Source organism: Trachemys scripta, chromosome 2, assembly GCF_013100865.1.
Source record: "Trachemys scripta elegans isolate TJP31775 chromosome 2, CAS_Tse_1.0, whole genome shotgun sequence".
Lineage (NCBI taxonomy): Eukaryota > Metazoa > Chordata > Testudines > Emydidae > Trachemys > Trachemys scripta.
Window position 1 is genome coordinate 65,607,716 of NC_048299.1, and position 27,313 is coordinate 65,635,028.

The 27,313-nt window shown below is 48.0% G+C and overlaps 1 protein-coding gene across 4 annotated transcripts in view; it reads left to right on the forward strand.

Annotated features, from left to right (window-relative positions):
- The first annotated feature begins 7,991 nt into the window (after positions 1–7,991).
- KAT2B (lysine acetyltransferase 2B) overlaps positions 7,992–27,313 on the forward strand; it is a 64,362-nt gene continuing 45,040 nt past the window's right edge. Inside the window, exons 1-2 of one of the 4 annotated variants that reach the window (XM_034760762.1) lie at positions 7,992–8,295; positions 19,217–19,343. In XM_034760762.1, coding sequence (XP_034616653.1) covers positions 8,056–8,295; positions 19,217–19,343 — 367 coding nt within the window. In that variant the 5' untranslated portion in view covers positions 7,992–8,055. The remainder of the gene's footprint in view (positions 8,296–19,216; positions 19,344–27,313) is intronic. The other 3 variants (XM_034760763.1, XM_034760764.1, XM_034760761.1) reach the window with 3 other exon arrangements.

The window sequence follows — 27,313 nt, forward strand, 5'->3', positions numbered from 1 at the left end:
TATTACTAAAATTACCCAGGAATATTGTAATGATCCTCTCTCTCTCTCTTCCATTTATCAGTTTTTACTTTAAAAATTTAGTATATTTGGGAAAAAGCAAATCTATCAGGAAGGTCAGTAAATAAAAATATCTCCAGCTCTTATTATCAACTTGTGCTCCTAGGCAGGGCAAGCAGTTAAAAAACGGGGTTCTCTTCTGACAAGTGACTATGTAACATAACATTCCTGCTCTTCAGATCTGCTCCCTGGGTCTATTCAGAGTCTTATCTTCTTACATGAGTGACAAAAATAAGTTGATATTGCTTTTTACTTCTGCTAACTCTGTGGGACTAACATAAGTCCTGGTACTTCAAATGCTTACACACGTGCTTAACTTAATGCATACATGTGGCCTCACGGGGGTCAAGAGGGCTAACCACATGAGTAGTTACACATATGCTTGTGTTTGTAGGATAAGAATTATAGCTAGAAGCGAATGAGCTGGATTCTACTCCTTTCTGCTTTTCATCAATAGAATTGTTCACTAATTTCTGGTTAGTGCCAATTAGTCACACCTATGTAAACCAACTGAAGTGTCACTGAGGGCAGAATTTGAAGACAGTGAGGTTTCACAGATGTTATTTGGGGTATAATTTACCTTGCAGCATCTTTATTATTGATGATGAATAAGAAGAAAAGAAGCCCCTGTGGGGTTCCACAGGGATTGGTTCTTGGCCCTATGCAATTGTTTTTGATTAATGGCCTGGAAGAAAACATACAATCGTCACTGATAAGGTTTGTAGATGACACGCAATTTGGGAGAGTGGCATATAATAAGGAGGACAGGTCACTGACACAGAGGGATCCAGATCTTTTGGTAAGCTGGGCACAAGCAAACAATGTGCATTTTAAAAGGGCTAATTGTAAATGTATACATCTCGGAACAAAGAACACAGGGCATATTTATATGATGGGGGACTCTATCCTAGGAAATGGTGATTCTGAAAAAGATTTGGGTGCCGTAGTGGATAATCAGCTGAACATGAGCTCCCAGTGCGACATTGTGACCAAAAAGGTCTAATGCAATCCTTGGATGCATGAACAGGAGAATCTCAAGTAGGAATAGAGATATTATTTTGCCTCTGTATTTGGCACTGGTGTGACCACTGCTGGAATATTGTGTCCAGCTCTTCTGTCCTCAATTCAAGAAGGATGTTGGTAAAGAGAAAAGAGCCACAAGAATGATTACAGGATTAGAAAACATGCCTTATAGTGATAGACCCAGGAGCTCAATCTATTTAGAGGTGACTTGATTACAGTCGATAAGTACCTACATAGGAAACAAATATTTAATAATGTGCTCTTCAGTCTCGAGAGAAAGGTATAACATGGTTCAATGGCTGGAAGTTGAAGCTAGACAAATTGAGACTGGAAATAAGGCATAAAATGTTAATGGTGAGAGTAATTAACCATTGGAACAATTTACCAAGGGTCCTGGCAGATTCACCATCACTGACCATTTTAAAATCAAGATTGGATGTGTTTCTAAAAGATCTGGTCCATGAATTATTTTGGGGAAGTTCTATGGCCTGTGTTACACATGAGGTCAGACTAGATGATCACAATTTTCCCTTCTTAGTCCTGCCTCAATGCAGGGGACTGGACTAGGTGACCTATTGAGGTCCCTTCCGGTCCTACATTTCTATGATTCTAGGCTTGGAAAATATGACTCAATTAACTAGTTTGACTTACAATCCCCAAATTGAGTTTATGGACTTCAGTTAGAAAAGCGATTTTTATACTTATAAATTAAGCACACTTGATACCAGAGTATCAGTGAGACACACTAAACAGGGAACTTCATAATATCATAGCAATGCTGACTTCATCGGAGCTATGATAAGTAACACCAACTGAAGATCTAGCCCAATGTTTCCAAGAAGTGAAGCCCCTTATATTTTACAGATGCCAATGTAGTGGATGGAGATGGGTGGGCATATTTTGGCTGTCACCAATGCAGTTTAATACAAATTTGTGTTAGGCTTTGATTTATTTACTGAATATTTTAGCAGAGGATTTGAATGACGATAAAGAATGTAATACCACATTTCCTGTTTTTGTTATTGAATGAAAAATTATAAAGCTTACCTATTACCGCTAAAACGTGTTTTCTTTTGCAGCCATTCCTCTCTGTAACACTAAGTAGTACTTCTGCATTTGTAGTGACACTGGTGTTTGCAACTGTTACTATAGTAACTGTCTCCCTAACCACAGGCTGCTACATTTATTGTTTGCGTTGTCTATTAAGCAATAAAGTAAAAAGATATGGGTGCTGCAAGATAACCACACTCCTGGGGATAGAAGATGAAAGAACAATAAAAGTGTTCTTTCAAACCATAATACCCAATATCCTATCATATTTTATTTATGACATTGAAACATAACTCATTTTCCCTTCACAAAACTTACATGAATAATGTCATATACAGAATATAAACCATGCTAGACAAAGTAACAACCACTTCATAAAAAGCAGTGTCTCATAACATTTTTCATCTTTGCTTTTATTTTAAATTGAAATAAAATCACTTAAGGCTTTTTAGGACCTTGGAGGATAGACTGAAGCAGTTATTCACATAGGCTGTGATCCTGCAAGTGCTTGAACATGGGCTTAACTTTATGCATGAGTAGTCCCGTTGAAGTCAGTGAGACTACTCATGTGTGTAAAGTTAAGTGTATATATGTTTGCAGGATCAGGCCAGACAATGCACTTTTCAACCTCAATTTGCAGACTGAGTGTAAACTAAAGATGACTGATCTTGAAGAGAAGCTTTTATTTGGGGGGGGGAGGGGGGAAGGCACTTCAACAAAGCCTAAGTCCAAGAGAAATGTGCTCAGAAATGTTAAGTCCAGTGGAAAAATATTATTTTTTAAAATATAAACATTTCACTATAGTGTTTGCAACCTACATTGTGCATTAGAGAACCTTAAAGTGAAATTGACTAATGTAGTTGAGAGGGAAAAAAATAGACAAAAGTAAATGTGCTTAAAAATGACCTTTTAATGATCTAACATGGTGTTTATAACGTACAGTAGATAAGAATTATTATGTTTAATCCATCAAAGAAATAAAACACTAAAATTATAACAACTGCATTTTTAAAAGGACTAAATTTGTAAGCTAATATGAGGTTCAATTTCCACAAACAACTTTAACTGATGTCCACATTATCTATTGGTATTTTGTGTTATGTGGTACTGAATGACCACCAGGCCACCAGGACAGTCTGTCTTTAAAAAAAAAAAAAAAAAAAAAAAAGGATGTCACCAGCCATCTTAATAGGACACCGTTAACTTGAATATCACATATTTGTCAGAAAATGTTGTACCACTTACAGTTACAAGTATCACTTATAATTACAAGAATTGAAAGAAGTTGGAATTTTTTCCCTTTGTTTATTTTGTACATTTTGTGCATAGTCAGTTTTACTTTACCCTGTATAATAATCAGGGCCGGCTCTAGGCACCAGCAAAACAAGCTGGTGCTTGGGGCAGCACATTTTTAGGGGCGGCATTCTGGCGCGGGCCATGCCGCCCCTAAAAATGTGCCCCGGTCGCCCTAACTCACCTCCGCTGCTGCCGCTCGCGCGCCGCTTCTCGCCCTCCCTCTCAGGCTCTCAAACCCGGGAGGGAGGGGGAGATCCCGAGCAGACGTGGCGCGCGAATCAGCTGTTTCACGCGCCGCGGCCGCTCGGGATCTCCCCCTCTCTCCCGGGTTTGAGAGCCTGGGAGGGAGGGGGAGACCCCGAGCGGCCACGGTGCACGCGCTGCTTCTCCCTCTCCCTCTCCCTCCCTCCCTCCTAGGCTTGAGAGCCTGGGGGGGAGGAGGCAGGGCTGGGGATTTGGGGAAGGGGCGGAGTTGAGGCGGGGCCGGGGGTGGGGAAAGAAAAAAACGGGGGGTGGGGGGGGGGCGGCCAAAATTGTTTTCTCTTGGGGCGGCAAAAATCCTAGAGCCGGCCCTGGTAATAATCAGGCCCTGAACCAACAAGTGCCGAGTCCAAACAAGTAGACCCCTACCACTATAGCAGCTGTACAGCACTCTGGGATTCACCTGTGCACCAGTGCTATTGCCTCCAGTGCACACACCGAGGAATTAAAAACCACACAACCTTTTAAATTGTGATTTTGTTATTATGCAACTGCTGTTCATGGTTCCTCAGAGCTGAGTCTAAATTTTGCAATTCAAGCTGAGTTCCAACCACTTTGCTTTCTATGAAGAGTACAGCATATCCTGCCCCAAATCACTATTGGGCACAGAATGACTATTATGAGAATTCACATGCCCCCATCCCCACTGTTATATGTCTTCTTCTCTGAAAGATGAGTCATTCATGGGGCCAACATGTCTATGTTTTTGACATAGAATCATAGATCATCAGGAGGTCATCTAGTCCAACCCAACCCCCTACTCAAAGCAGGACTAATCCCCAAAGGGCCCCCTCAAGGATTGAGCTCACAACCCTGGGTTTAGCAGGCCAATGTTCAAACCACTGAGCTATCCCTTCTCCGCCACAGCTAGTCAAAGTTTGAGGCTCTGTGCATATCAGACTAAGCAATTGCTTAGTGCCCAGAGCAGCTCAAGGAGGCCCTCTGTTAGCTTTTTTTAGTACAGCAGAACCTCAAATATACAAACACCAGAGTTATGGACTGACTGGTTAACCGGACACCATATGAAACTGGAAGTAATCAATCAGGCAGCAATGGAGACACACCCCTCCCACACCAAAAAGAAGCAAATACTGTACTGTACTGCATCTTAAAGGTAGGCATATCTGGGCTGCTTGTCCCCACTCCACCCCCACCCTCACCCCCACATGCTGGGCAGCCACTTACAGCTATGGTGGTGAAGATGCTGGGGCTGCCAGCCCAAGGCAGCTGGGGTCTGCTTCACTTTCACCACCACCACCCCTAGGAGGGGGACGCGCTGTTCCCCCCTGCCTCCATCTGGGAGGTGGACACGCTGTTTTCATACACACACAAACCCTGCCGGGAGGGGGACAATTTTGCAAACTCAGTCCAATCCAGGGAAAGAGGCTGCCTGCAAGGAAGCTGCCAGCGCTGAGGAGGGAGCTCAGCTGCTGCTGAAGCCTGGCCTGGAATATCAGCTGCTGGAGTTGGAGCCCGAACTGTGCTTTGCGCAGAGTTACCAACATTTTAGAGTTACGGACAACCTCCATTCCCGAGGTGTCTGTAACTCTGAGGTTCAACTGTATGTGTTGAGTATGTGTGAGGGGGGGAATATGGGCTAGCACTGCCTCTGAATTTACACATCAGTTTCAACCCCCTAGCTCAACACATACGATTTAACCTTAGCTCATAAATAAGGCTATGATTTTGTCATGGATCTTTTTTGTAAAAGTCATGGACAGGTCACGGGCAATGAATAAAAATTCACAGAAGCCGTGATCTGTCCTTGACTTTTACTGATAATATCCCTGACAAAATGAGGAGGGAGGAGGGTCCAGCACCCTGCACCACTACATGCAGTGGCTAGGAGCTTGGAGGAACCCTTGACCGGTGGGCTGGGAGCTGCGGGTCCGCCGGCGGGGGCTTGGGCGCTCCAGGGCATCCCTCGCCACCCATGGAGGCTGTGGCGTTCAGGGGATACCCTGCTGGTGGCTGCGGCACTCTGGGGAATTCCCCTACCGCCAGTGGGGCCTGGAGAGTTCCAGGGGATTCCTCTGCCGCTGGCGGGGGCTGGGGGGAGGCCACTGGGCTGCTGCCGGAGGGTCCCCCGCTGCCGGTGGTGGCTGGGCTGCTGTGTGGCCCCTATGTCAGGGAGGTCTCTGAAAGTCAGGGATTCCAAGACTTCCGCAACCTCTGTGACATACTCATAGCCTTACTCATAACATTAGACCAGGAGTAGGCAACCTATGGCAAGCGTACCAAAGGCGGCACGCGAGCTGATTTTCAGTGGCACTCACATTGCCCGGGTCCTGGCCACCGGTCTGGGAGGCTCTGCATTTTAATTTAATTTTAAATGAAGCTTCTTAAACATTTTAAAAACCTTATTTACTTTACATACAACAATAGTTTAGTTATATATTATAGACTTCTAGAAAGAGACCTTCTAAAAACATTCAAATGTATTACTGGCACGCGAAACCTTAAATTAGAGTGAATAAATGAAGGCTCGGCACACCACTTCTGAAAGGTTGCTGACCCCTGCATTAGACTCTATTGAGAGGATGGGCAGGGATGAGTTAGGGGTATGGTTATGCTGGAAAGTATTAATGGCTGTCCTTAACCAGCTCTTTGATCTACAGACACTTGCAGAGGTGCGTGAGGCTGTGACGCTGCTACACAGATGACAGAATCTCCATGTGTCCCCCATGTTCCCCTTTCTTGTTTTCCCCCAAATCAGTAAGGTAGTACCTACTGATGCCTAGAACATTCCCTGAAATCTTGGAATTGATCTGATGTGATGTTCAAAAGGTATCATGTTACAGACAGAAATGCTACCGAGTTGAACACAAGGCCTTGCAAGCTTGGCTAAATATTAGTTTAATTTAGCCTAGGAGTACAAACACTTATGCATGTCACAATTATGTGGCTATTGCATGGTGTCATTAGCTAGAGTTAAGCTAATAGAGTTAAGGTCATGGGGTGCTTAGGTAGTTCCCCCCCTTAAAATATTTGCATTTCTTTTAAATTTAACCTTAATCCTCCATTTCCTGGGTTCTCAGCTTGTTTGGGGGATAATCACAATATTATGCCTCTGATGTTGTTTACTGTTAATTTACAGATATGCACTCAATCTTAACTTTATTTTAATCTAGGTTTTGTAATAGCATATATACAGGGCTGGCTCCAGGCATCAGCGAAGGAAGCAGGTGGGGCGGCCAATGGAAAGGGGCAGCAGGTCAGGGTCTTCGGGGGCAATTCAGCGGCGGGTCTTTCAGGGAGCAAAGGACTCGCCGCTGAATTGCCACTGAAGGCTGAAGCGGCAAGATTGAGCTGCCCCCGAAGTGCCGCCGATCGGCTTTATCTCCCCCCCCACACTTCGCCAGCAAAAATGCTGGAGCCGGCCCTGCATATATGTATTGATTAAGTCTATTTGTGTGGGAGGTTTAGTAGTATGTATTGACTATTATTGGAAAGCCATAAAGTAAACATAAAATAGAACTTAGTGGTTGTGGTAGAGCAGTGGTTTTCAACCATTTTGCTTTTGCAGACCTCCTAAAACAGTTCAGATGGAGGTGCAAACCCCTTTAGAAATCTTAGACATAGTCTGCAGACCCCTATGTTCTTTGGACCCCAGGTTTAAAACCACTGTGGAAGGGTAAGAAACGTTGACTCTCATAAATATTGCCTTCTTTCTCTGGAGGGCATAAATTCTTACGTGTCGCTTTAGGAGTTGGGGTGAGAGTGGAGTTTGAGGCGGCGGACTGTCCCGTGCAGGCAGGGTGTTGGTGAATTGGAAGGGAGCGCTTGAGAGCAGGAGTGTGGCTGCTGGCAGTAGCTCGTGCGTGGACGGTGCGGTGTGTATGTGGGAATTGCTTCCCTTCCTTTATACTTTTTGCCATGCAAGAAAAACACTGCAGCAGCGATCTTAAGTCTCCACTCAGGCCGGGTTTGGGCTTTATTGTTTTTTCTGGGGGAGGGAACACAACAAAGCCGATATTGCACGCACCCTGCTTGCTCCTGGAGGACGGGGGCTGGGAGCGCTGGGCTGCCGCAGACAGCTGGACTGAGTGGCTGGCGATGCTCCCGGCGGGCAGGGCAAGTGCCCCCCCGCTAGCAGGTCGGTGCCTCCCTCCTTGAGCTGGCGGAGCCCCGTGCGCTGGGAGGTGTGGGCCCGGGAGCACAAGGGGCGGCCCTCCCGGGCTACCGCTGCTCCCCGCCTCCCGGCTCCAGAGGGGCCGCCCGCGGCGCGGCCAGTCCCTCCCCCCGGGGGAGCAGCCGGCGGCTGAGCGGGGAAGGGGAGGGTCTAGAGCTCGGCGCACCGAGCCGGGCGCGGAGGGAGCTGCCGGACGGGCGGCTCCTGCCGGGTTCCGGGCCGGAGACGGCGGCGGCATGTCCGAGGCTGGCGGGGCCGGGGCGGCAGGAGGCGGCGGGGCCGGAGGGCTGCAGCAGGGCTCTCCGGCCGCGGGGGGGCTGGCTGCCTGCGGACCGGCCCGCGCTGCCGCCGCCGCTGAGAGCCCCGGGGGCGGCGGGGAGCCCGGCTCGGCCCGCGGCGCGGGGAAGAAGGCGCAGCTCCGCTCCGCTCCCCGGGCCAAGAAGCTGGAGAAGCTGGGCGTCTACTCCGCCTGCAAGGTACCGAGCCGGGCCGCGGGCAGCTCCAGTCCCTGGCCTGCGGGCGGCCCCGGGCTTCGGCCCCTGCCGCTTGGGGAGCGCGGAAGCGGCTGCGCCCTGATTGTTTGTCTTTGGTTTGAAATCAGGCGCAAAAAGGGAGGCCCCTAAAATGGAGCTGGGGAATGGTGTATGTGGGAGCAAGCACCCCCCCCTGCAGTGCCTTCGGGCCCCCCTCTCCTAGCCTGCCACCCCCCAACACCCACCGGCCAGCTCTCCCGTGTGCACCCCCGCGACAACCCACCCCATCCTGCCACCTCCCCCGTCACCTTCACCCCCTGCATCAACCTCGGAACCCCCGCCTGCCATCTCCGTCCTGCCCACTTCTCCCCTGTACAAACCCCTGCCTACCACCTTCACCCCCCCACAGACACCCCCCTGCAGCAACCCCCTCCTGCCCACTTCTCCCTTGTGCAACTCCCTCCCAGCCACTGTACCCCCTGCAACGAGCCCCTTTTGCCTCTGTGCAATCTCTTCACTGCCGCTACACCCCTCTCCACCTCCTGGCCATCTTCACCCCCTGCAACAATCCCGTGCACCCCCCCCCCCCACCCCCCCCTTCACCCCCCGGAAGAGCCCCCAATGCGCCCCCCCTTTTTCCAACCCCCCCCCCCAGTGCCCCTTGCACTTTGTGGGTGGTTGTTGTGACATTTGCATGGAAGATCAGACCGAGAGGAGAGCCCCTCCCTTTCTCCTGAACAGCAGGAAGAGGGAACTTGGCCGTAGGAAAGTGGGGGCGGGACATGGGAGAATATTGCCCGTTTCTGAAGAAATAGAGGCTGATGGGGTGGGGGTGTCTACAGGTATGTGTGCGGAAGACGGTGCACGTGTCTGACGGGAAGGCGATTTAGGCCAGCAGCACACACCATCCCCTGTCATTACTGTATTATTTGTTTGGTGAAATGCTGCTGCAGCTGCTTGCCTTGTAAACACAGGATTTGGCAGCGGGACAAGCCCCGGCTTTGAACGCTGTTGCCTTGTTATTTTAAGCCCCCTCCCCCTGTGTTTGCAAGACGTGCTGCCCTGGCAGATCCCGATGCCTGCAGTGGCCCCTGCACGGAGGAGACGGGTGCAGGGCCAGGGTGAGTGTTGGGATCTGCAGCTGCACTCCTGGGCCGCCGGGGCCCTGAGCTTGGCAGCAGCGCCTTTGTTTTGACAGGATGACAGCTGAAGGAGGCGGGGACTTCGCCTTGTTGCTTCTGCGGCCTCTGGCTGACAAAAACATTGCATTACTGGATTATCAGTAATGTGAGGAGGTCAGAGCCGAGCAGCCAGTGGTAGAGGAGCTTTCCTAGGGCTCATCCTAAAGTTCTTCTCCTCTTGCTCTAGAGAAAAGAGGCCAGGCTATGCGCATTCATTCAAACACCGTTAGAGACTGCGTCTTGAAGCTCTTGATTTTATTAATCTTTTTAAAACACTTGTTACCCAGGGAGCAGGGATGGCTGTTTGATGGTTTTAGCTTGGTTCCCAGTGGGGAGCTGTTGGCATCACAAAAGCCTCTGCTAGAATTGGCACTCTCCTCCGCAGTCTTGGCAGAGAAGTAAAGGAGTGAGTGCAGCCTCTTAACTCCCACAAGCTTATCCTTACTGGTCGTGATTTAGGCATATTGGAGAAGTTGACGCTGCCATTGCCTTTGCTTCTGTGGGGAAATAGGCTACATTAGTCTCTGGGGTCATTAATCCAGCACCTCTGATGAGCACTTAGCTCATTTAAATTATTTACAGTACTGAAATCATTACTAGAAGAATTGAGGTGAACATGAAAAAGAAAACTGAGAAAATGTAGAGCAGTTATAAAGCAGATGGCCTTATTGCAGGGGTCAAGTAGAATTTAAAAGAGCAGCATGTGTAGTCAAAGCCTCAGTGAGATTGGCTCTAGTTACCTGAGAGATTGTTTCTTCTATAGCCATGGCCATTCATAACATCTGCGTTTCACCAGCACAGTGAAAGTGTTGACTGGTAGTAGGAGCAAGAGGCTTCTGAATGCAGGCGATGGAACCTTCATGAGGGCTGAAATTGATGATGGAACTCACTCCCATAAGAATGAACAGAGAATGACCACTTTCAGAATTAAATGTGAAATGAATTGCTTTGATTTAGCTCTCCCTGAACAATTTGTTGACACAACACTCCTCCTACCCACAAACACAAGCAAGCAAACAAATAATAAGTTTCCTATGAACGAATTAAGCTTTTTCTCCTTTAGGCCGGGAGGGAAGGAAGAAAGGGAGCGATTGCTATTTCTAAATATTTGGCAGGTGTTCAGGTACCATAGTGATGGGGCTATAAAAGAAATAGTATTTGCAGGAGGTTGCAACAGTGAAGAGGTCAACTTTGAATTTTCATGCTTTATGTCTCAACTTTTGATTAATTTTTGTGTTTGATTTCACAAGCTCTCAGATCACTGAAGTATGTAATTAGTGTTCTCATTCATGCAGTAAGCATATGTGAATCCTGTAACAAAAGAGTAAATCTATGTATAGTTCACCTTAAAGAGCGCAGGGAATGTGCCTGTCACTCAGCATGTTTGGCATTCTCTAGTCCTTGTATTTTTCTCTTCTCCCACTCCAGCGTGCATCACAGCAGTCAGCAAGATAGAATTTATTAGAATCTTAACCTTTGAGGTGCTGTAAGTAGCAAAGGAAGAGAGAACATTGATTAGGTCTGAAGAGACATGACAACACAGGAAGGATCAGAGATAGTGAGAACATTGAATGGAGGAAGACTAGAGTGTGGGCCTGTCTGGTAGCAAATGTTGCTTTGCAGGAGATAAGACTTTCACAATGCTCTATTTCCACCCTTTGCTTCTCTGGAAGTAGGCTGTTCATACCTTACTGCTATTGCTCTCTAATGATGCCCTCTGGCTCATCTTTGAGAGGCACTGGCAAACTCTGCAGGGAGAGTGTCTATGATGCGGTGTGCAGGGCTTTTGGTGGAGAGAAAAAAGGAAAGATCGGACTATCCCTTAAGGAGGATACAAAGGAGAGGCAGGGCATGGGAAAGACAAAGCACTTTTACTAGAAAACAAGATGATAAAAATAACCATATACTCAGGACTACAAATGTTTTTACAAAAACTGTCTTCATTAATTTTAATATACTTTCTATGTGGTGTACTTTTAAAAAAAGCGGGCAAACTTTTTGGCCTGAGGGCCACATCGGGTTTCCGAAATTGTATGGAGGGCCCATTAGGGGAGGCTGTGCCTCCCCAAACAGCCAGGCATGGCCCAGCCCCCGCTCCCTATCTGATCCCCCCTGCTTCTCACTGCCTGACGGCCCCCCCCGGGACTCCTGCCCCATCCACCCCTCCCTGTCCCCTGACCGCCCCCGGACCTCCTACCCCTGACTGCCCCCTGCCGCCCCATCCAACCCCCTCCTTCCTGACTGCTCCCCTGTGACCCCTGCCCCCATTCAACCCTCCTGTTCCCTGCCCTCTGACCACCCCTGCCCCCTGATCACCACCCCGAACTCCCCTGCCCTCTATCCAACACCCCCGTTCCCTGCCCCTTTACTGCGCTGTCTGGAGCACCGGTGGCTGGCGGCGCTACAGCCGTGCTGCCCAGAGCACCAGGGCAGGCAGCCACGCCGCCCGGCTGGAGCCAGCCACGCCACCATGCAGCACAGAGCACCGGGTCAGGCCACGGCTCTGCAGCTGCAGTGCCCGGCAAGAACTCGCAGCCCGCTGCCCAGAGCATTGTGCCGGCGGCACACTGAGCTGAGGCTGCGGGGGAAGGGACTAGCCTCCCGGGCCAGGAACTGAGGGGCCGGGCAGGAGGGTCCCGCGAGCCGGATGTGGCCTGCGGGCCGTAATTTGCCCACCTTTGCTCTAAAATCTCAAGTTAAAGTGCACAATTTACTTTAGAAAGGCAAAATAGAATACAATTAAAATGAATTAAAAGCCCCCTTTACATTGGTATGCTTTGTAGTGCATTGAAATGGACACTATTATAAATATGAATGAATTCATAAATATTTATTTTGCCCAGCATGCGATTTGATCATTTGAATGCAAGCTTGGCAATCATTAGTATGAAAATAGCACGGTGTGACTTACACTCATAAATGCATTTAGTGAAGATTGTAGGAGGAAAAATCATTTGCTTTTTATACATGTTCCTTCATGTGATGTAAACCAAGTCTCATTGGGAGCTCTATAAATGTCTTTAAGTATGTAATATTTTTGTACTCTTACATTTTCTATATATTAAAACAGGATTATTTTTTATTCTTATTTATATATAGCACAGTAATGCCTAGAGGTCACAACTGCGACTGGAGCCCCATGGAGTTTGGCACTGTACAAACACTTAGACAATGGATATACTGTGGGTATTAAAGCAGCACGTTAGTGTAAATGCAGCCTGTAGAGACAGAAAGGGTTTTTCTATTGCTGTAAGAATACCACCTTCTAAAGTGACAGTAGCTAGCTTGACAAAAACATTTTTCACATCCCTGAGTGTCGTAGATATGTCACCCTAAATTTTAAGTGCAGACCAGGCCATAGTAGGAAACAGTCCCTGCCCTGAAGAGCTTAGTCTAAATAATTGAGACAGACAAAAGGTGGGAGGGGACTGAAGAGGTGAAGTGTGTCACAAGAAAATTAGAGTTAGAGTAGAACCCAGCTCCCCTGAGTCCCAGCTCCATGCTCTATCCGCTGGACCACATTGCTTCTCATCAGGTTCTAGTTGTGCACTACTTCTGTAATGTTCAGATCCTGCGGTGAGCTCAGGGAGGGTGGACCCCTGTGCTCAGATGGAGTCCCATTTCATGTGAAAATAGGAGCTAATGACATATCTATTTAGTGTCATATTTCTGTCTTGGTTAATGTTACCTGCTTTATAGGACTGCTTGAGATGACCCTTGACTGTCCTACCTTTTGCTTAGCTTTGTAGTCTGGAAGTATAACTTTTGAAAGCTTATCTGAATGATAAATTAGTGGGTGAAAAAGGGTTAGAGTTGTTCTCTGGACTATGTATAGTTCCATAGGCTCAGATGTTTAATGCTTTCTCAATATCAGTTTAAAAGCTGTGCAAACCCATCTAACAAGGTTTCTTGAGCCCAATCTAACTTCCATTAAAGTAAATAAAAAAAATCAGCCACTGACTTAAATGTGTATTCGGGGAGGGAGGGGAAACAGGTCCATATTAGCCTACAGCTACTATAAAAGTAACAGCAAAATAGGAATAAATCAGATTCTAAAATTTGTCCTCAGAAATCTAAGGGCTCTACAGAATCCTTTTGACAAATGGTTCTATTCCCCTCTTAATATCTGTGTGATTCTTCTCAATGTTATATATTTTCATGGAGGATACTCTAAATTTGAATAGGAACAATTAGGAATAACTTTTGCAAAGTTATCAACATTTTTGTTTTTGTCCCCATGAAGCTTCTTGTGTAAGAGTTTATCATCGATTTGAGGTTACTGCTTGCTGGGGAGAGCTGACAGCTAAATTTAGACACCCTAAACAGACTTGTATAACTTTTCTTTCTAAATCTGAGGGAAGGATAGTGTTGTGTAAGGTTTTTGTTCCGCCCCCTGGAATTTCGCAATAAACCTATTACATCCTACTCCCCCTTTAATTACTAAATAGGCCAGTCCTCTTCAAAGAGCCAAGGACAATGCCTAGCTCAAAGAGCTAATTCTAAGAGTCCTAGGGTCTTTTAATTTACAGCTAATCTAGCTCAGAATTTGTACCTATCTGTGCTTATTTCACCATCTTTAAAATGGGGATACTATTTCTTAGCATGTGAGGTATTGTGAAACATCACTCATTAATCTTTAAGCATTTTTAGAACCTTAGATGAGAGGTTGCATGTGCAACCTTAAGTTTGTCATTTTCTGACTTTTGAATGCTTCATTTTGTAATCTTAACATTGTAATTCCACAGTTAAAACAAACAACCATGGAGCTATTAATAGAGTACCTGAAGCATGCTATTTTCAGACTCATTTTGGATGTAGTGTCAGTGTACAAGGTTCTAAAGTGCAGGTCAGCCATTTGTCTGTTGGACAGCAAATAATATTAAAATGTCTAAAGTTGTTTTTGGTTATTCTTGGTTCCTGGACAACATACTTTCCTAGTCTTAATACTTTAATTACACATAATGTAGAGGTATCATGAGGATTCAAATGTTCATATTTTTTACATTGCTTTTAACAAGTAAAGTGCATTGTAATTGCTAAATTTTGTACTAATCCAGATCTTTCCAGCATGGGTTGGGGATGCTTCTGAGATAGCATACACAATCACCTATTGTGGCCATTTAAGGAACAGTGTTAATGTCCCCTGGGTTGGAAGGATGAGGCTCAGAACCAAAGTTCTTGAAGGCTGTGGTAAGGCAGGGGAAAATGAAAGTATTTTAAGTGTCCTTTATTAGAGCCCTGCAGATGGCCTAGAAAAATCAATACAAGAACTGGTTGTACTAGATCAGATATTCCCCCCCAGACAACTCCCCCCCTCAAGACTGCTTTTGAAGCTAAATTAAGTTTTTGAGGAGGTAATTTCATAGTTTCCTTTCTAACAAAAAGCAGATGAGTGACATGTAAAAAGAAAAAACATCGTGAGAGGGCCAGAGAAAGAAATGAGTGAATAAAACACGGTGGAAGACTCAAAATAACTCAACGGGATGTAATTTAAGCCACTAAGGAATGCACACTGAGTATTCAATGTAAAATATTTGCACTGTCAGGATCCATAATGAAGGCTTAGTTATCAAGAGAACCTTGTTCAGGTTGTGCTGCTGTGTTGTGACCGAGCTTTTATGCTGTATCTGGTGCTTTATGCTGAGTTTTTAAATGTTAGTGTTTGTTTGAGAGAGAGATCTCTGGAATATTAGAACAAAAGAATTGAACATCTGTTTCAAAAGATCTGGCTAGGTTAGGAAGTACAACTGAGGGCAGAAAAAATCTGCCACTGAACACATTTTATGTTCTGTGGGAGGGTTGATATTTAAATCTGGCAGTTTAACTGAGCTGTTATCACTATTCGTACATCTGTTTGTTTGCATCTTTGGTGTTAATTATTGTGTGATACTAAAGTTTGTGTAGTTACTCGCTGTTTATGGATTTCAGGATTTGGAGTAAACATTGTATTGTGTGCTTATGTGAAATGTTCACTGATGCTCATAGGAAATTGTCTTAGAATTCTTTAGCCCAGCTTTTCTTACTATTTTTATTAGATATGATTGACACAGCTACAAGCTTAATATTTGAGTGGCTTTTTTATAGCATTAAACATTGCCTTTTGTTAGAGACGTGCTTGGGTCTGAGTGGGAAAAAAAAAACAGTTCTGACAGACACAGAGGGATAAAATGGTTGGATCAAATCCAAGTCCCTTTTAAAAAAATATTCTGGTTTCTGTTTTTCAGAGCTTCTTTATTACTTTTGAATTTTCCTTAATGATGCTTTGTTATATTCCAGGCTGTTCTTTCTTTCTCTCACAAATAACTTGCATTAGTGCAATGCCAAGGTTCCACATTTACAGTTATAAATTAGGAATTGCAAAAATTAGCAGTTTCATGGCAACGCTGACTTTTCCACAAAGCATGTATGGGCAATCTGGGTGGCATCAGGTTTTGTCTTTCTCTGCATCCTAAGAAAAAATATGGTATCAAACAATCTTAAAGGGTATGTCTACACTGCAATAAAAGATTGGTGGCCCAGCCGTGGCTGGCCCAGGTCAGCTGAGTTGGACTGCAGGGCTGTACAATTGCAGTCTAGGCGTTCGGGCTCAGGCTGTGGCCCAGCCTCAGAGACTCTGCAAGGGGGGAGGATCTCAGAGCCCGAGGCCCACTTTGAGCCCAAATGTCTACACTGCAATTTTATAGCCCAAGCCCAGAGAGTCTGAGTCACCTGATCTGGGCTCTGAGACTTGGTGTTGTAGTGTAGACATACTCCAAAAGATACTCTTTGTTGTAAACCCTGGAAAGGTTTACAACAGAGAGTATCCTTGGTTCACAGGCATCACTCAAACCTCTGCCTTTTCTTCCTAGTAACTAAACATAAACAGGTTCCACAGCCATTGAGTGACTAAAACAAAAGTAGGACTCATGCTTGTCAGTATGTGAAAAATATGAGTGCTTCTCCAGATAAGCTGGATATCTGTGGTCTTCCAGATACTGGTGTATATTCGGGTATTTTTCTTAGGCCTTGTCTACACTTACGGGGGGTTCGAAGTGCGGCGATTGATGCATTGGTGGTTGATTTAGCAGGTCTAGTGAAGTATAGCCTAAAATTCATTAGAATTAACATAAATCCCTCCAGACCTCTGCTTATTTGAAAAAAAAAAATTATTGGAAAAAATTGTTCCTATAAGTCCCTCCCATAGCTCCCCATCTCCAAAACTGACCCTCCTTTTTGCCACATACAGACTCATCTCCTGGGAGTAGGGTTGCCAACTTTCTAATAGCTGAAAACCGGACATCCCTGCCCTGCCTCTTCTCCTAAGGCCCTGCCCCGGCCCCTCCTCTTTCCCCCGAGACTCTGCCCCTGCTCACTTCTCTCCCACTCTTCCTCTATTCTCGCTTCCCCCTCCCCCGGGACTTATTTGCCATCTACAGAGCCAAGCTGGGAGGAGCTGATGCGGAGTCTGCCCAGTCGGGGCACAGCGGTCAGGTTTTGGCTCAGAGAAGGAGTGAGGGGCTGGGACGGGGGGGGCAATAGGGGCACAGTGGGGCAGGAGGGGGTGTTGGTCCCCAGAGCAAGGGGATGAGGCAGGGGCAATCAGGGCACAGGCTGGTAGGATGAATAGGATCCCCCCTGGGCAGCGGTGCCGGTATCTACCTCTCCACCAAATGTTTGAGCTGTGGATTCGGGAGCCAGTTCTCTCCATCAGCAGCTGGGAAGCTCCTCCAGGCAGCAGCTTCTGCTCGTCCTGCCCTCTCAGCAGGGAGGCTGATTGCAGTTACTCCAATAACTGGACTTTTAATGTCTGGTCAGCAGTACTGATTGGACATTGCCAGGTCCAGAAGTGGCGGAAGTTCCCTAAAATTGGAGGGGCCACTGGTGCCCGAACTATGGCCTGGCCCCTGTGCTGCCTCTTCCCGTGAGGCCGCACCCCCATGTCGCCCCTTCCTCCAAGGCCGCACTCCCTTACCCCCACTCGCTCCTCTCCGCTCCTTCCCCACTTTTGCTCACTCTTATGGCTGGTAAAAAGTGGGAGGGCTATGCTTTTAAGTGATGGGACCATGACCCCTTGGCCCCCTGTTCCGGCACCCCTGCCAGGTCCCCTTTTCGACTGGACTCCTGGCAAACCTACCTGGGAGCTTAGTGGCTCCCTCCCCTACCTGGATACACCTCTCAGCTGCAGATAGCTTTTCACATTTCTGCCAACCATTTCATGCCCAGACAGTAGCGTGTGTGTGGAAGGGGAGGGAGAAGCACACTTCCTCTTTCCAAGGGTGGTGTGCTGATATGTGCTTCCTGGGAATCTCTAGGGGCAATTCTAATTAGCCTGTTGACTTCAGCTGCTGCATGGACCTTTTGCATCCTTTCTAATGTGCTTGACTACATCGGGTGCAGTCATCGGGTGCAAACTATGGCATGCATATGGTATCACAGGGATAGACTGGTGGTGCCACGAGCCCTTCCAAATATATCCAGTGAATGGTAATTGCTCAAACGTTATGGAGAGTAAACATGTTATATGTTGTCCAGCAAAGAGGCAGCATCTGGCATTGCAATGCTTAGTGCACAGGTTGCATAATTTGAAATGATGGAGTTGAAGAACTACTTCAACACAGTTGACTAATATTTTCAGTTCTGGTACCCGAAAAGCCGCAGTCTCTATTGCCTCTGTTGGGCACTGGTACCTTAGGTATAAGGCAATTCAAAACAAAAGACAATGAATTTTTTGTGGAATAAGCTACATTAAATATTTATTTTTCATACCTTTTCTGAACATAATGACACACACAAGGTAGACATTAACACCACAAATTGAGGTACTACACTTATTTTTAAGTTACTGTCAAGTATTGTGCAGCATTTTGCAGTAATTTCATTACTAAGAACCTGGAACGGCAAATTATTGTGTATCTTGTTACAGTGAAGTACAGAAATATTTCTAAATATAGAGCAGAGAGGAGATGCTTTTCTTGTAGGTAGGTCTTCCGATTGGAATATGACTTCAGTTAGGAAAATCCAGAAGGTCTTTAATTGCTTTGATGCTGGTACTCAGAAGAAAAAAAATACCTTCAGTGCTGCTCTTGTACCAAGTACTTTGCTTCTGAAGTGCTAGCATTCCAGTGGAACATTGCCACTTCAACCCCTGAATGTCTGGAATCTGGCTACCGGAGGCCCCACGGCCTACCTTATTATGTTACCAGTCCTGTTAGTTAAGATTTACTGGGCATCTTTTGCCATCATTTCCTTCGTAAATGCCAGTGCTTCTGGAATTCCTTCGTTTTGGTGGTTTGCTCAAACCTGTGGTTTTGACGCCTCTATTGCATGATGTATTGTTTATTTTGTTTTGCTTCACATGTCTGTTGTATGGTGGTGTGTTGTATGGTTCCTAGTCAGCAGTATAGAAGACAGGGCAGTGATGCCGATGCTACCGGATGGGCGACCTATTTATTTTATTGTTTTAATTGTAAAAGTGTGTAGATGATATAGCAATAGGAGCCAGCACATCAAATAGATGAATGCTGCGTTTGCACAAAAGTTGGAGAGAGGACCTGCTGTAGAGAAGTTAGTCTGTGGTTTGGAGGGCTTGTCTGTTTTCTCAGCTGGTATCTTCTGACCAGCTGGTAGTAGTTATGGGCTGCCACATATCATTGTGAATTCTCTGCTTTTAAGTAATGAGTGCTATTTTATTTCTGTGCATTTCTAGAAAACATGAAATACATTTGTTGTGTGGTAGATATATTAACTGTCTATTTTTATTTCAGGCTGAGGAATCTTGCAAATGTAACGGCTGGAAAAACCCTAACCCACCTCCTACTCCTCCCAGGGCAGATTTGCAGCAGACAATTGTCAGTCTTACTGAACCATGTCGCAGCTGTAGTCATGCACTGGGTAAGTATTTAGCTTCTCCTGGATTTGCAATCCATGTTCTTAGACCCTAGGTCATAATATGACATATTCTGTTATTCCCAGACAAAATCTATGTTAAGATGGAGTTATGGTTGGGTGTATGCATCAGGAATTTAGAGTAAAATATGGTAGAGATGTTGAAGTAATCTTAAAAACAAGTGCTACAATCCAGGAAATCCAGAGTAAAGCTTAAACTTAAAAGAAATCAGGATATTTTAAGGTATGGAAATGCACAATTAGTTCACCAAACAACTTTAACTCTGCCATATAGTTATTTATTTAGTGTTTGCATAGTTGTCTACCCAAGCGATGGCATCTTTAGTGGCGTGATGCAGTTCTTGTAGGCCACTGCTGAACCTAGTCAGTAGGCATTCATCGACAATGTACGTCATCGTCTGTGTTGTGCCGCAGCTGCACAAAGGGCTGTCACGAAGGCCCCAGGAATATTGGTTGGCTGCACAGAGACCTTGCCTCATCCAGAACCTGTTCAACAGGGACTACTGGCGATGGGGCAGGTCAAAACCAGGCAGGCAGATTGTGGGGTCGGCGACGAGGGACTCGCTGGGGATTATAATAGATACCATTCCTCTTGCCAGAGTGTTTCCACCCTAACATCCTGGCATGGCGGATAAGACCATAATGGGCGATGTGACGGTAAACGTGCAGCTAGTGGTTTAAAAAGGTCATTGTGCAGTGGCAGGCTTGAGTTGGCGCATACTTTCTCCAGTAACTTGCCAGTGGCAACCTCTTGTCTGATATGAGGAGGAGCAATATTGCTCAGAACTGGAAGCCATGGGGTGGAGTTAGATGCAGGGTGCCGAAGATGATATGCATGGTGGCATGTAACCAGGGCCGGCTTTAGCAAAAGCGGGGCCCGATTCCTGGGGGCGGGGCTTTCTGCAAGCCCCGCCCCCAGGAATCGAGCCGCGCCGCGGGGGGGGGGGGGGGGGGGGGGAGCCGGGCCGCGGGGGGGGACGGGACGGGGGAGACCCGAGCCGCGCCGCGGGGGGACGGGGACGGGGGAGACCCGAGCCGCGCTGCGCCGCGGGGGAGGGAGGGACCCAAGCCGCGCCGCGGGGACCGGGCCAAGCCAGAGCTGCTGGGGCCTGCGGGAACGGGCCGCGCCTCCCCGGAGCCCTTCTCGCGCCCCCAGCTCACTTCCCCCTCCTCCCCTCCCCTGCACGCCCCGCCCCCTCCCCTGCTTCCCGGGAATCAGAGATTCGCGGGAAGTCTGAGAAGAAGCAGGGGCGGGCAGGGGCAGCACAAGGTAAGCTGGGGTGGGGGCGCGAGAAGGGCTCCGGGGAGGCGCGGCCCGTTCCCGCAGGCCCCAGCAGCTCTGGCTTGGCCCGGTCCCCGCGGCGCGGNCTCCTAGTCTGGCTGGTTTGGTTTGCCTTAGAGGTGGACAAACCCCAGCCTTAGGCTGTAACTGCCCTATTTGAGCAATTTGTCCTGAGATGGCACTCTCAGTTGGGTTCCGCCAGAACCACATTGTCACAGGGGGACACTGGGAGACCCGAGTCGCGCCGCACCGGGGACGGGGGGGGTCAGGGGGAAACCTGGGCCGCGCTGCGGGGGGGGGCGGGGGGGGGGAGGGGGGAGACCCGAGCCGGGGGGGGGAGAGACACGGGGAGACCCGACCCGCGCCGCGGGGGGAGAGACACAGGGGGACGGGGAGACCCGAGCCGTGGGGGGAGAGACACGGGGAAACCCGAGCCGCGCCGCGGGGGGGACGGGGGGACACGGGGAGACCCGAGCTGCGCCGCGCCGTGGGGGGGGCGGGGGGGACACGGGGAGACCCGAGCCGCGCCGCTGGGGGACCCAGGGCCGGGGAGACCCGAGCCGCGCCGCTGGGGGACCCAGGGCCGGAGCCGCTGGGGCCTGCGGGAACGGGCCGCGCCTCCCCGGAGCCCTTCTCCCAACCCCACCACCCCAGCTTACTTTGTGCTGCCGGCCCGCCCCTGCTTCCTCTCAGAGATTCGCGGGAAGCAGGGGAGGGGGCGGAGCATGCAGGGGAGCGGAGGAGGGGGAAGTGAGCTGGGGGCGGGATGAACAGCTGCAGTGCGGGGCCCTCTTGGCGCGGGGCCCAATTCAGCCGAATCGGCTGAATCGGCCTAAAGCCGGCCCTGCATGTAACTGCATATCCACCAGTTTGGTGTGTGACAATAGACTCCAAACTGATGTGCAGGACTCCGCCACCAAATATGAGGTGGCAAGAGCTGATGTCCGCAAAGTTGGAGCACGAGCACCCCGTGACGAACCTGCCAGTTTGCTAAGAAGATTGTTGTGCATCTTAACTTTAGCTGCTGTCTTCTTCAGGTGGGCATGGTAACTCAGTATGTGGTCTAAGGTCACACCTAGATAGACTGGTTCTACTTCATTCTTCACCTTCTGACCATTCAGATAAACATTCAGTTCTCAGGTTGTGCTGGCATGATGAAGATGGAACAAACTGGAGACTGTTTTTATGACCCTTGGCTGGAGGCGCCAAGTCTTACAGTAGTCAGCTAACTTTATCATGTCCTGGTTTAAAGTGGCATCAAGCTCGTGAAATGTCCGGGCCTTGGTACCACAACAGATGTCGTCTGCGTAAATGAACTTTCATGACTCCGTTGTTGGCAGGTCATTGATGTAAAGGTTGAACAGGGTTGGCGAAAGAACAGGCTTGGTGAAAGCACAGAGACCTGGGGTAACCCATTGCTCTGTCGTCTCCAAGCGCTCGTCTCCTCCCCCATATGGATTCTGAACTGCCTATCGTGGAGGAACAGTTCAACGATGCCTGTGACCCGAAGTAGCAGGACCCATGATACCTTCACGAGCAGGCCAGTGTGCCATACCGTATCGTACGCTGCTGTTAGAGCGATGAAAACAGCGCCTGTTTTCAAGTTTCTCTGGAAGCCATTTGCAACAAATGTGGTCAGCGCGAGCACTTGGTCGCATGTGCTACGGCCTTGGCGAAAGCTGGCTTGGTTAGGGCTCAAAATTCTCTCCATGTTGGGTAATATGCACTGTAGGACCAAGCGCTCCCGTGCCTTGAAGCACACCGACAATAATGATATGCGACAATAGCTTGATGCTTGACTTGGGTCCTTTCCAGGCTTTAGGAGGCTAATGACTTTTGTGGTGCGCCATATCTTTGGTAGTTTACCTTCACTGATGACTTATCGTGAGACTATGCAATAATCATATGACTAAGATTAAGGCATTTTAGTGTTTGTAGTCCTAGATTAGATTTTTAAGGGCAGATTTAGACCCTGCCACCTCCATCCCCCATTGTCAATATTGTGGCTGATATCTGTGTTGTGGTTCTTCTGAAACTACAGCCTCATTTGGGGTCTGTCAATGCTACAGTTTCACCTCTGTCAAGTGACCTAGTTACAGCATGGTCGTCTCACAACATGGTTATTTTTGTAGTATAGATTAGACTCTGGACAGTGCTAAAGGTAAGAGTCCATGTACACTACAAAATGGAACTATGCTTGTACCATGTTGTGCGAAACTGTGTTGGAACCAGTCTTCCTGTATGGTTAAAGTTATTATATAAACAACCTCTGTACTACAGAAAGGACTGTTTAAGTCCATTGTGAAACATGGTTGTATCACAGCCAGGTTACAACATAATGATTCCTTACTAGTGTGGCCAGAAAAAAACCACCATGTGTCAGGGACAGTTTTAAACTTTGCGGCTACCTAAGCTCGAACATGATTACTTAACATGGTTATAGCGTAGTTTTTCTGACCATGAAGTCAAGAAGAAACTGTGCTAATAATAGTTGGGCCACAACAAATTTCAGAAGTGTTTAAAATGAAACTTGCTTTGGTTGTATAGATATGGCCTGAAATTACAAATCAGTAAAATCAGCAATTTTGTTAAATTATGTAAAATCATCACAATAGGTGATTTTTAAAAAAAGTAAACAGTGTACCTTTTGAGGGATTATTCACTACAGTAATTCTGTAGATTTGTTTACCTCTCTGCTCTCCTTTTTGTGTGTTCTATTGTTGTTTAACCTATTTCTGGGCTTTTCTTTATTCATTGCTATCATTTATGTTCAAAATCTCTTCTTTCATGCAAGAGAGGAATAACAAATGTATAGCAGCACATGAGTTCAGTATGTTTAGCGAGGCAGTTCATTTAACTTCTCAACGTGTAGCATATTTTCGCTGCCTCCGGGATATGCAGTTAGATTAATTTATGTTATGAAACCTTTTCACACCGTGCCCTTGGGATACTGAAGGCATTTCTTCACTGCTGCCTAATCCTGTTAGGTGCTGAGCCCTTAACGCCGCATCTTCGGTAGGATTTGAAGGTGCTCACCTCCTTTCAGAAGAGCTCAGCGCTTCTGAGGATCTGACTCTTGGTGAAAATCTTTGGTCACTCATTAACTTGGGAATCAGGAATAGCAGTACATTGTCATTTTGAATAAACATTACGGACCAAATCTGGTGCAGTGTTTCTATTTCATTACTGCCACAGTGAAGAAAGATGAAGCCCTGTCATCTTCCCAGCTGCAACTAACGAGGATGATGCTTTGTTCGGAATAACGAGTGCCACCTACAACTCGGTTGTACCTAATGTGGAAAAGTGAACATCGTTCAGAAATATTTCTCAAGACATTTTTCCTATTATTCTCACTCTGATCAGCATGTTTCCCTCTTGAAAGGTCATGAGGTATCCCTATTTCAGCTGCTTCCCCAGCACTATATTCTCTCTTTCTAAGTGAGTTCTGAAACATAACCATAGACGCTCCCTGGGTTATGCAAACCCGATTTACGGAAATCTGGATTTACGGAAAAAGTTCCGTAAGGTGTTTTTTTTTTTTTTGCGTAATTGTTGGAGATACGTTCCCGACTTACGCAAAATTCGACTTATGCAAGGTGTTCCAGAACAGAACAGAATGCTTGCATAAGTCGGGGAGCTTCTGTATGCAGAAATTTCTCTACTGTTCTGGGAAATGTGATGTTGGCTTTTTGTGCTTATATTTTTTCAGCAATGTTGCCCAGGCATCAATGCACAGTAGGCTCTTCCCCACTCAGGACTTGTCTATATTCAGTTTCACTGGCTTAATTAAAGGTTTAGTTAATCAGATGCAAAAGACTGTGGATGCTTATATCATCTTAAATTGGTCTTATTTCTGTTTATTTTATGGGTTTGTCTACATGCACTTTCACAGAAATAACTAAAGTGACATAAATTCAGACTTTTTGTTATTTTGATGAAAGTCCATGTGTGGATCTTCTTATTTTAGATTGTTCCTTAAATGGATTTAGCATAATCTGAACTAAGAGTGTCGTGTTGTGATAATTGGGCCTACAAATTTACCCTAATTAAACACTCAGTTGTAAAAAGTATATGAAAGTTCTTAAGATGTAGGTGAAGTCACTTTCAATAGTGAACGTAGGCGCCAACTCCATGGGTGCTCTGGGGCTGAAGCACCCACAGGGAAAAATTAGTGGGTGCTCCTCACCCACTGGCAGCCAAGCTCCCCCCTCCTTGCCGCCTCCTCCCTCCCCAGCACTCCCCATCCCCGCATCTCCCAGCGCTTCCCACACCCCCTCCCCGCTGCTTAACAGCTGTTTGGCGGCGCTTAGGACTTTCCGAGAGGGCGGGGGAGAAGCGGGGATTCGGGGGAGGAGCGGGGATGCGGCGCGCTCGGGGAGGAGGCAGAGAAGAGGCAGGGCAGGGGCAGGGACTTGGGGAAGGAGGTGGAATGGGAGTGGAAGGGGGCGGGGCTGGGGTGGGAAAAGGCGGGGTGGGCAGGGACTTTGGGGAAAGGGTGGAATGGGGTGGGGCGAGGGCAGTGCACGGGTGGGAAGAGGCGGGCCAGCAGCGGTGCCATGGGTGGGTGGGGGCTTTGAGCACCCACCGGGCGGAGGGGAAGTCGGCACCTATGATAGGGAATGTTATAAACAGGTGCAATAGAACCAAACAGACTAAATTAGTCTAAACAAAAGGGCCTACTGATATGGTTCAAGAACTGTATTAAAATCATGCTTGGTAAAAACAGAAGATGTAGAACCAGAGAAGATTGGTGTGCTGGATATTGGTTCTAATTGGTGGATGAAATAAAGAGGGGATGGGCTATTTCACCCTTCTCTCTCTTTGTGGATCCTTAAAGAAAGACTTTGGGGTGGGAAATGAGAAAAACAGATGTTGGCTACTGGAGTGAGCTTCACTATCATGGCTGCCGCAGGGCCGCCCGGGGGGAGGGCAAGTGGGGCAATTTGCTCCAGGCCACACAGGGGCCCCCACGAGAATGTCGGAGGCTCCCCCCCAGCTCTGCCTTCCCCCATCCCCCGGTGCCTCAGCGTGCCGCATCCAGGAGAAGCCCTGGACAGCGCTGCAGCGGCGTGGCTTGGGCGGGGCCTGAGGTCCTCCCACTCAGAGCTGCGTGGTAAGGGGGCGGGGCTGTGAGGCCCGATGGGCCGAGCAGCAGGAGCTCCTGGATGCGGCTTGCTGAGGCTCTGGGAGAGGGGGTAAGCGGCACGATAAGCCCCTCTGAGCCGGGCACCCCCGACCCATCCCCCCCAGCTCTGACCCCCAGCTCGGAGCCCAATTCCTCTGAACCAGGCACCCCCCGACCCCCCCCCCCCATCCCGACTCCAAGCCCAGCCCCTCTGAGCTGGGCACCCCCCGACCCCATCCCCCCTAAGCCCTGACCCCCAGTTCCGAGTCCAGACCCTCTGAGCTGGGCACCCCCGAACCCCATCCCCCCCAGCTCCGAGCCCAGCCCCTCTGAGCCGGGCACCCCCCGACCCAGAGCCTAGCTCACCACCCAGCCCTGGGCAAGAGTAGCACCACCCCCAGGCAGCGACAGCCCATTGGCACCAACCATCACCATCACCCAGCGACTGCCAATTATGTAATTGCAAATTTATACATACCGTTAAAGCATTTAATGTTTTTAAATAATGTATTTCATGTATTTTCAAATTTTTAAATGTATTTCACTGGTTATTTTTTACATTTCCAAATACCTGTTACTATAGTATTGATGTCATCTGGATCCCTCTCTCTGGCCTCATCTGGTCAGGTCATCACTTAGGATTAGGACAAAGAAGGTCCAGGAGATGGTGGGACACGGCAGCCCAGGGCCGCCCAGAGGATTCAGGGGGCCTGGAGCAAAGCAATTTTGGGGGCCCCTTCCATAAAAAAAAGTTGCAATACTATAGTAACATGCATTTGGAAATGTCAAAAAATAACCAGTGAAATACAGTAAAAAACAATTTTTAATAATTTGAAAATACACAAAATACATTAAAGCATTTAATGTTTTAAAATAATGCTATGTATACATTTGCAATTACATAATTGGCTGTCGCTGGGTGATGGTGATGGTTGGTGCCAATGGGCTGTCGCTGCCTGGGGGTGGTGCTACTCTTGCCCAGCGCTGGGTGGAGAGCTGGGCTCTAGGTCAGTGGGTGCCCAGATCAGTGGGGCTGGGCTCCGAGCTGGGGGTCAGAGCTGAGGGGGGGGGATGGGTTGGGGGTGCCCGGCTCAGAGGGGCTTACCATGCCGCTTACCCCCTCTCCCAGATCCTCAGCGAGCCGCGTCCAGGAGCTCCTGCCACTCGGCCCACCGGGGCTCACAGCCCCGCCCCCTTACCACACGGCTCCAAGCGGGAGGACCTCAGGCCCCACTCGAGCCACGGCGCTGCAGCGCTGTCCAGGGCCGCTCCTGGACGCGGCACGCTGAGGCGCTGGGGGATGGGGGAAGGTGGAGGCGGGGAGTGGGGGAGAGGGAAGCCTCCGACATTCTCATGGGGGCCCCTGCAAGGCCTAGGGCAAATTGCCCCACTTGCCTCCCCCCCCCGGGCAGCCCTGATATTTTATTGTGTGCGAGTGCCTGTGATTTATTCTTGGGTATATTAAAAGGATAGAGAGTAACAAATTGGGATCCTAGTTAGACAATTCATTTGTTTGTTCTGTTTTCTCAGTAATAATAATAATTAATA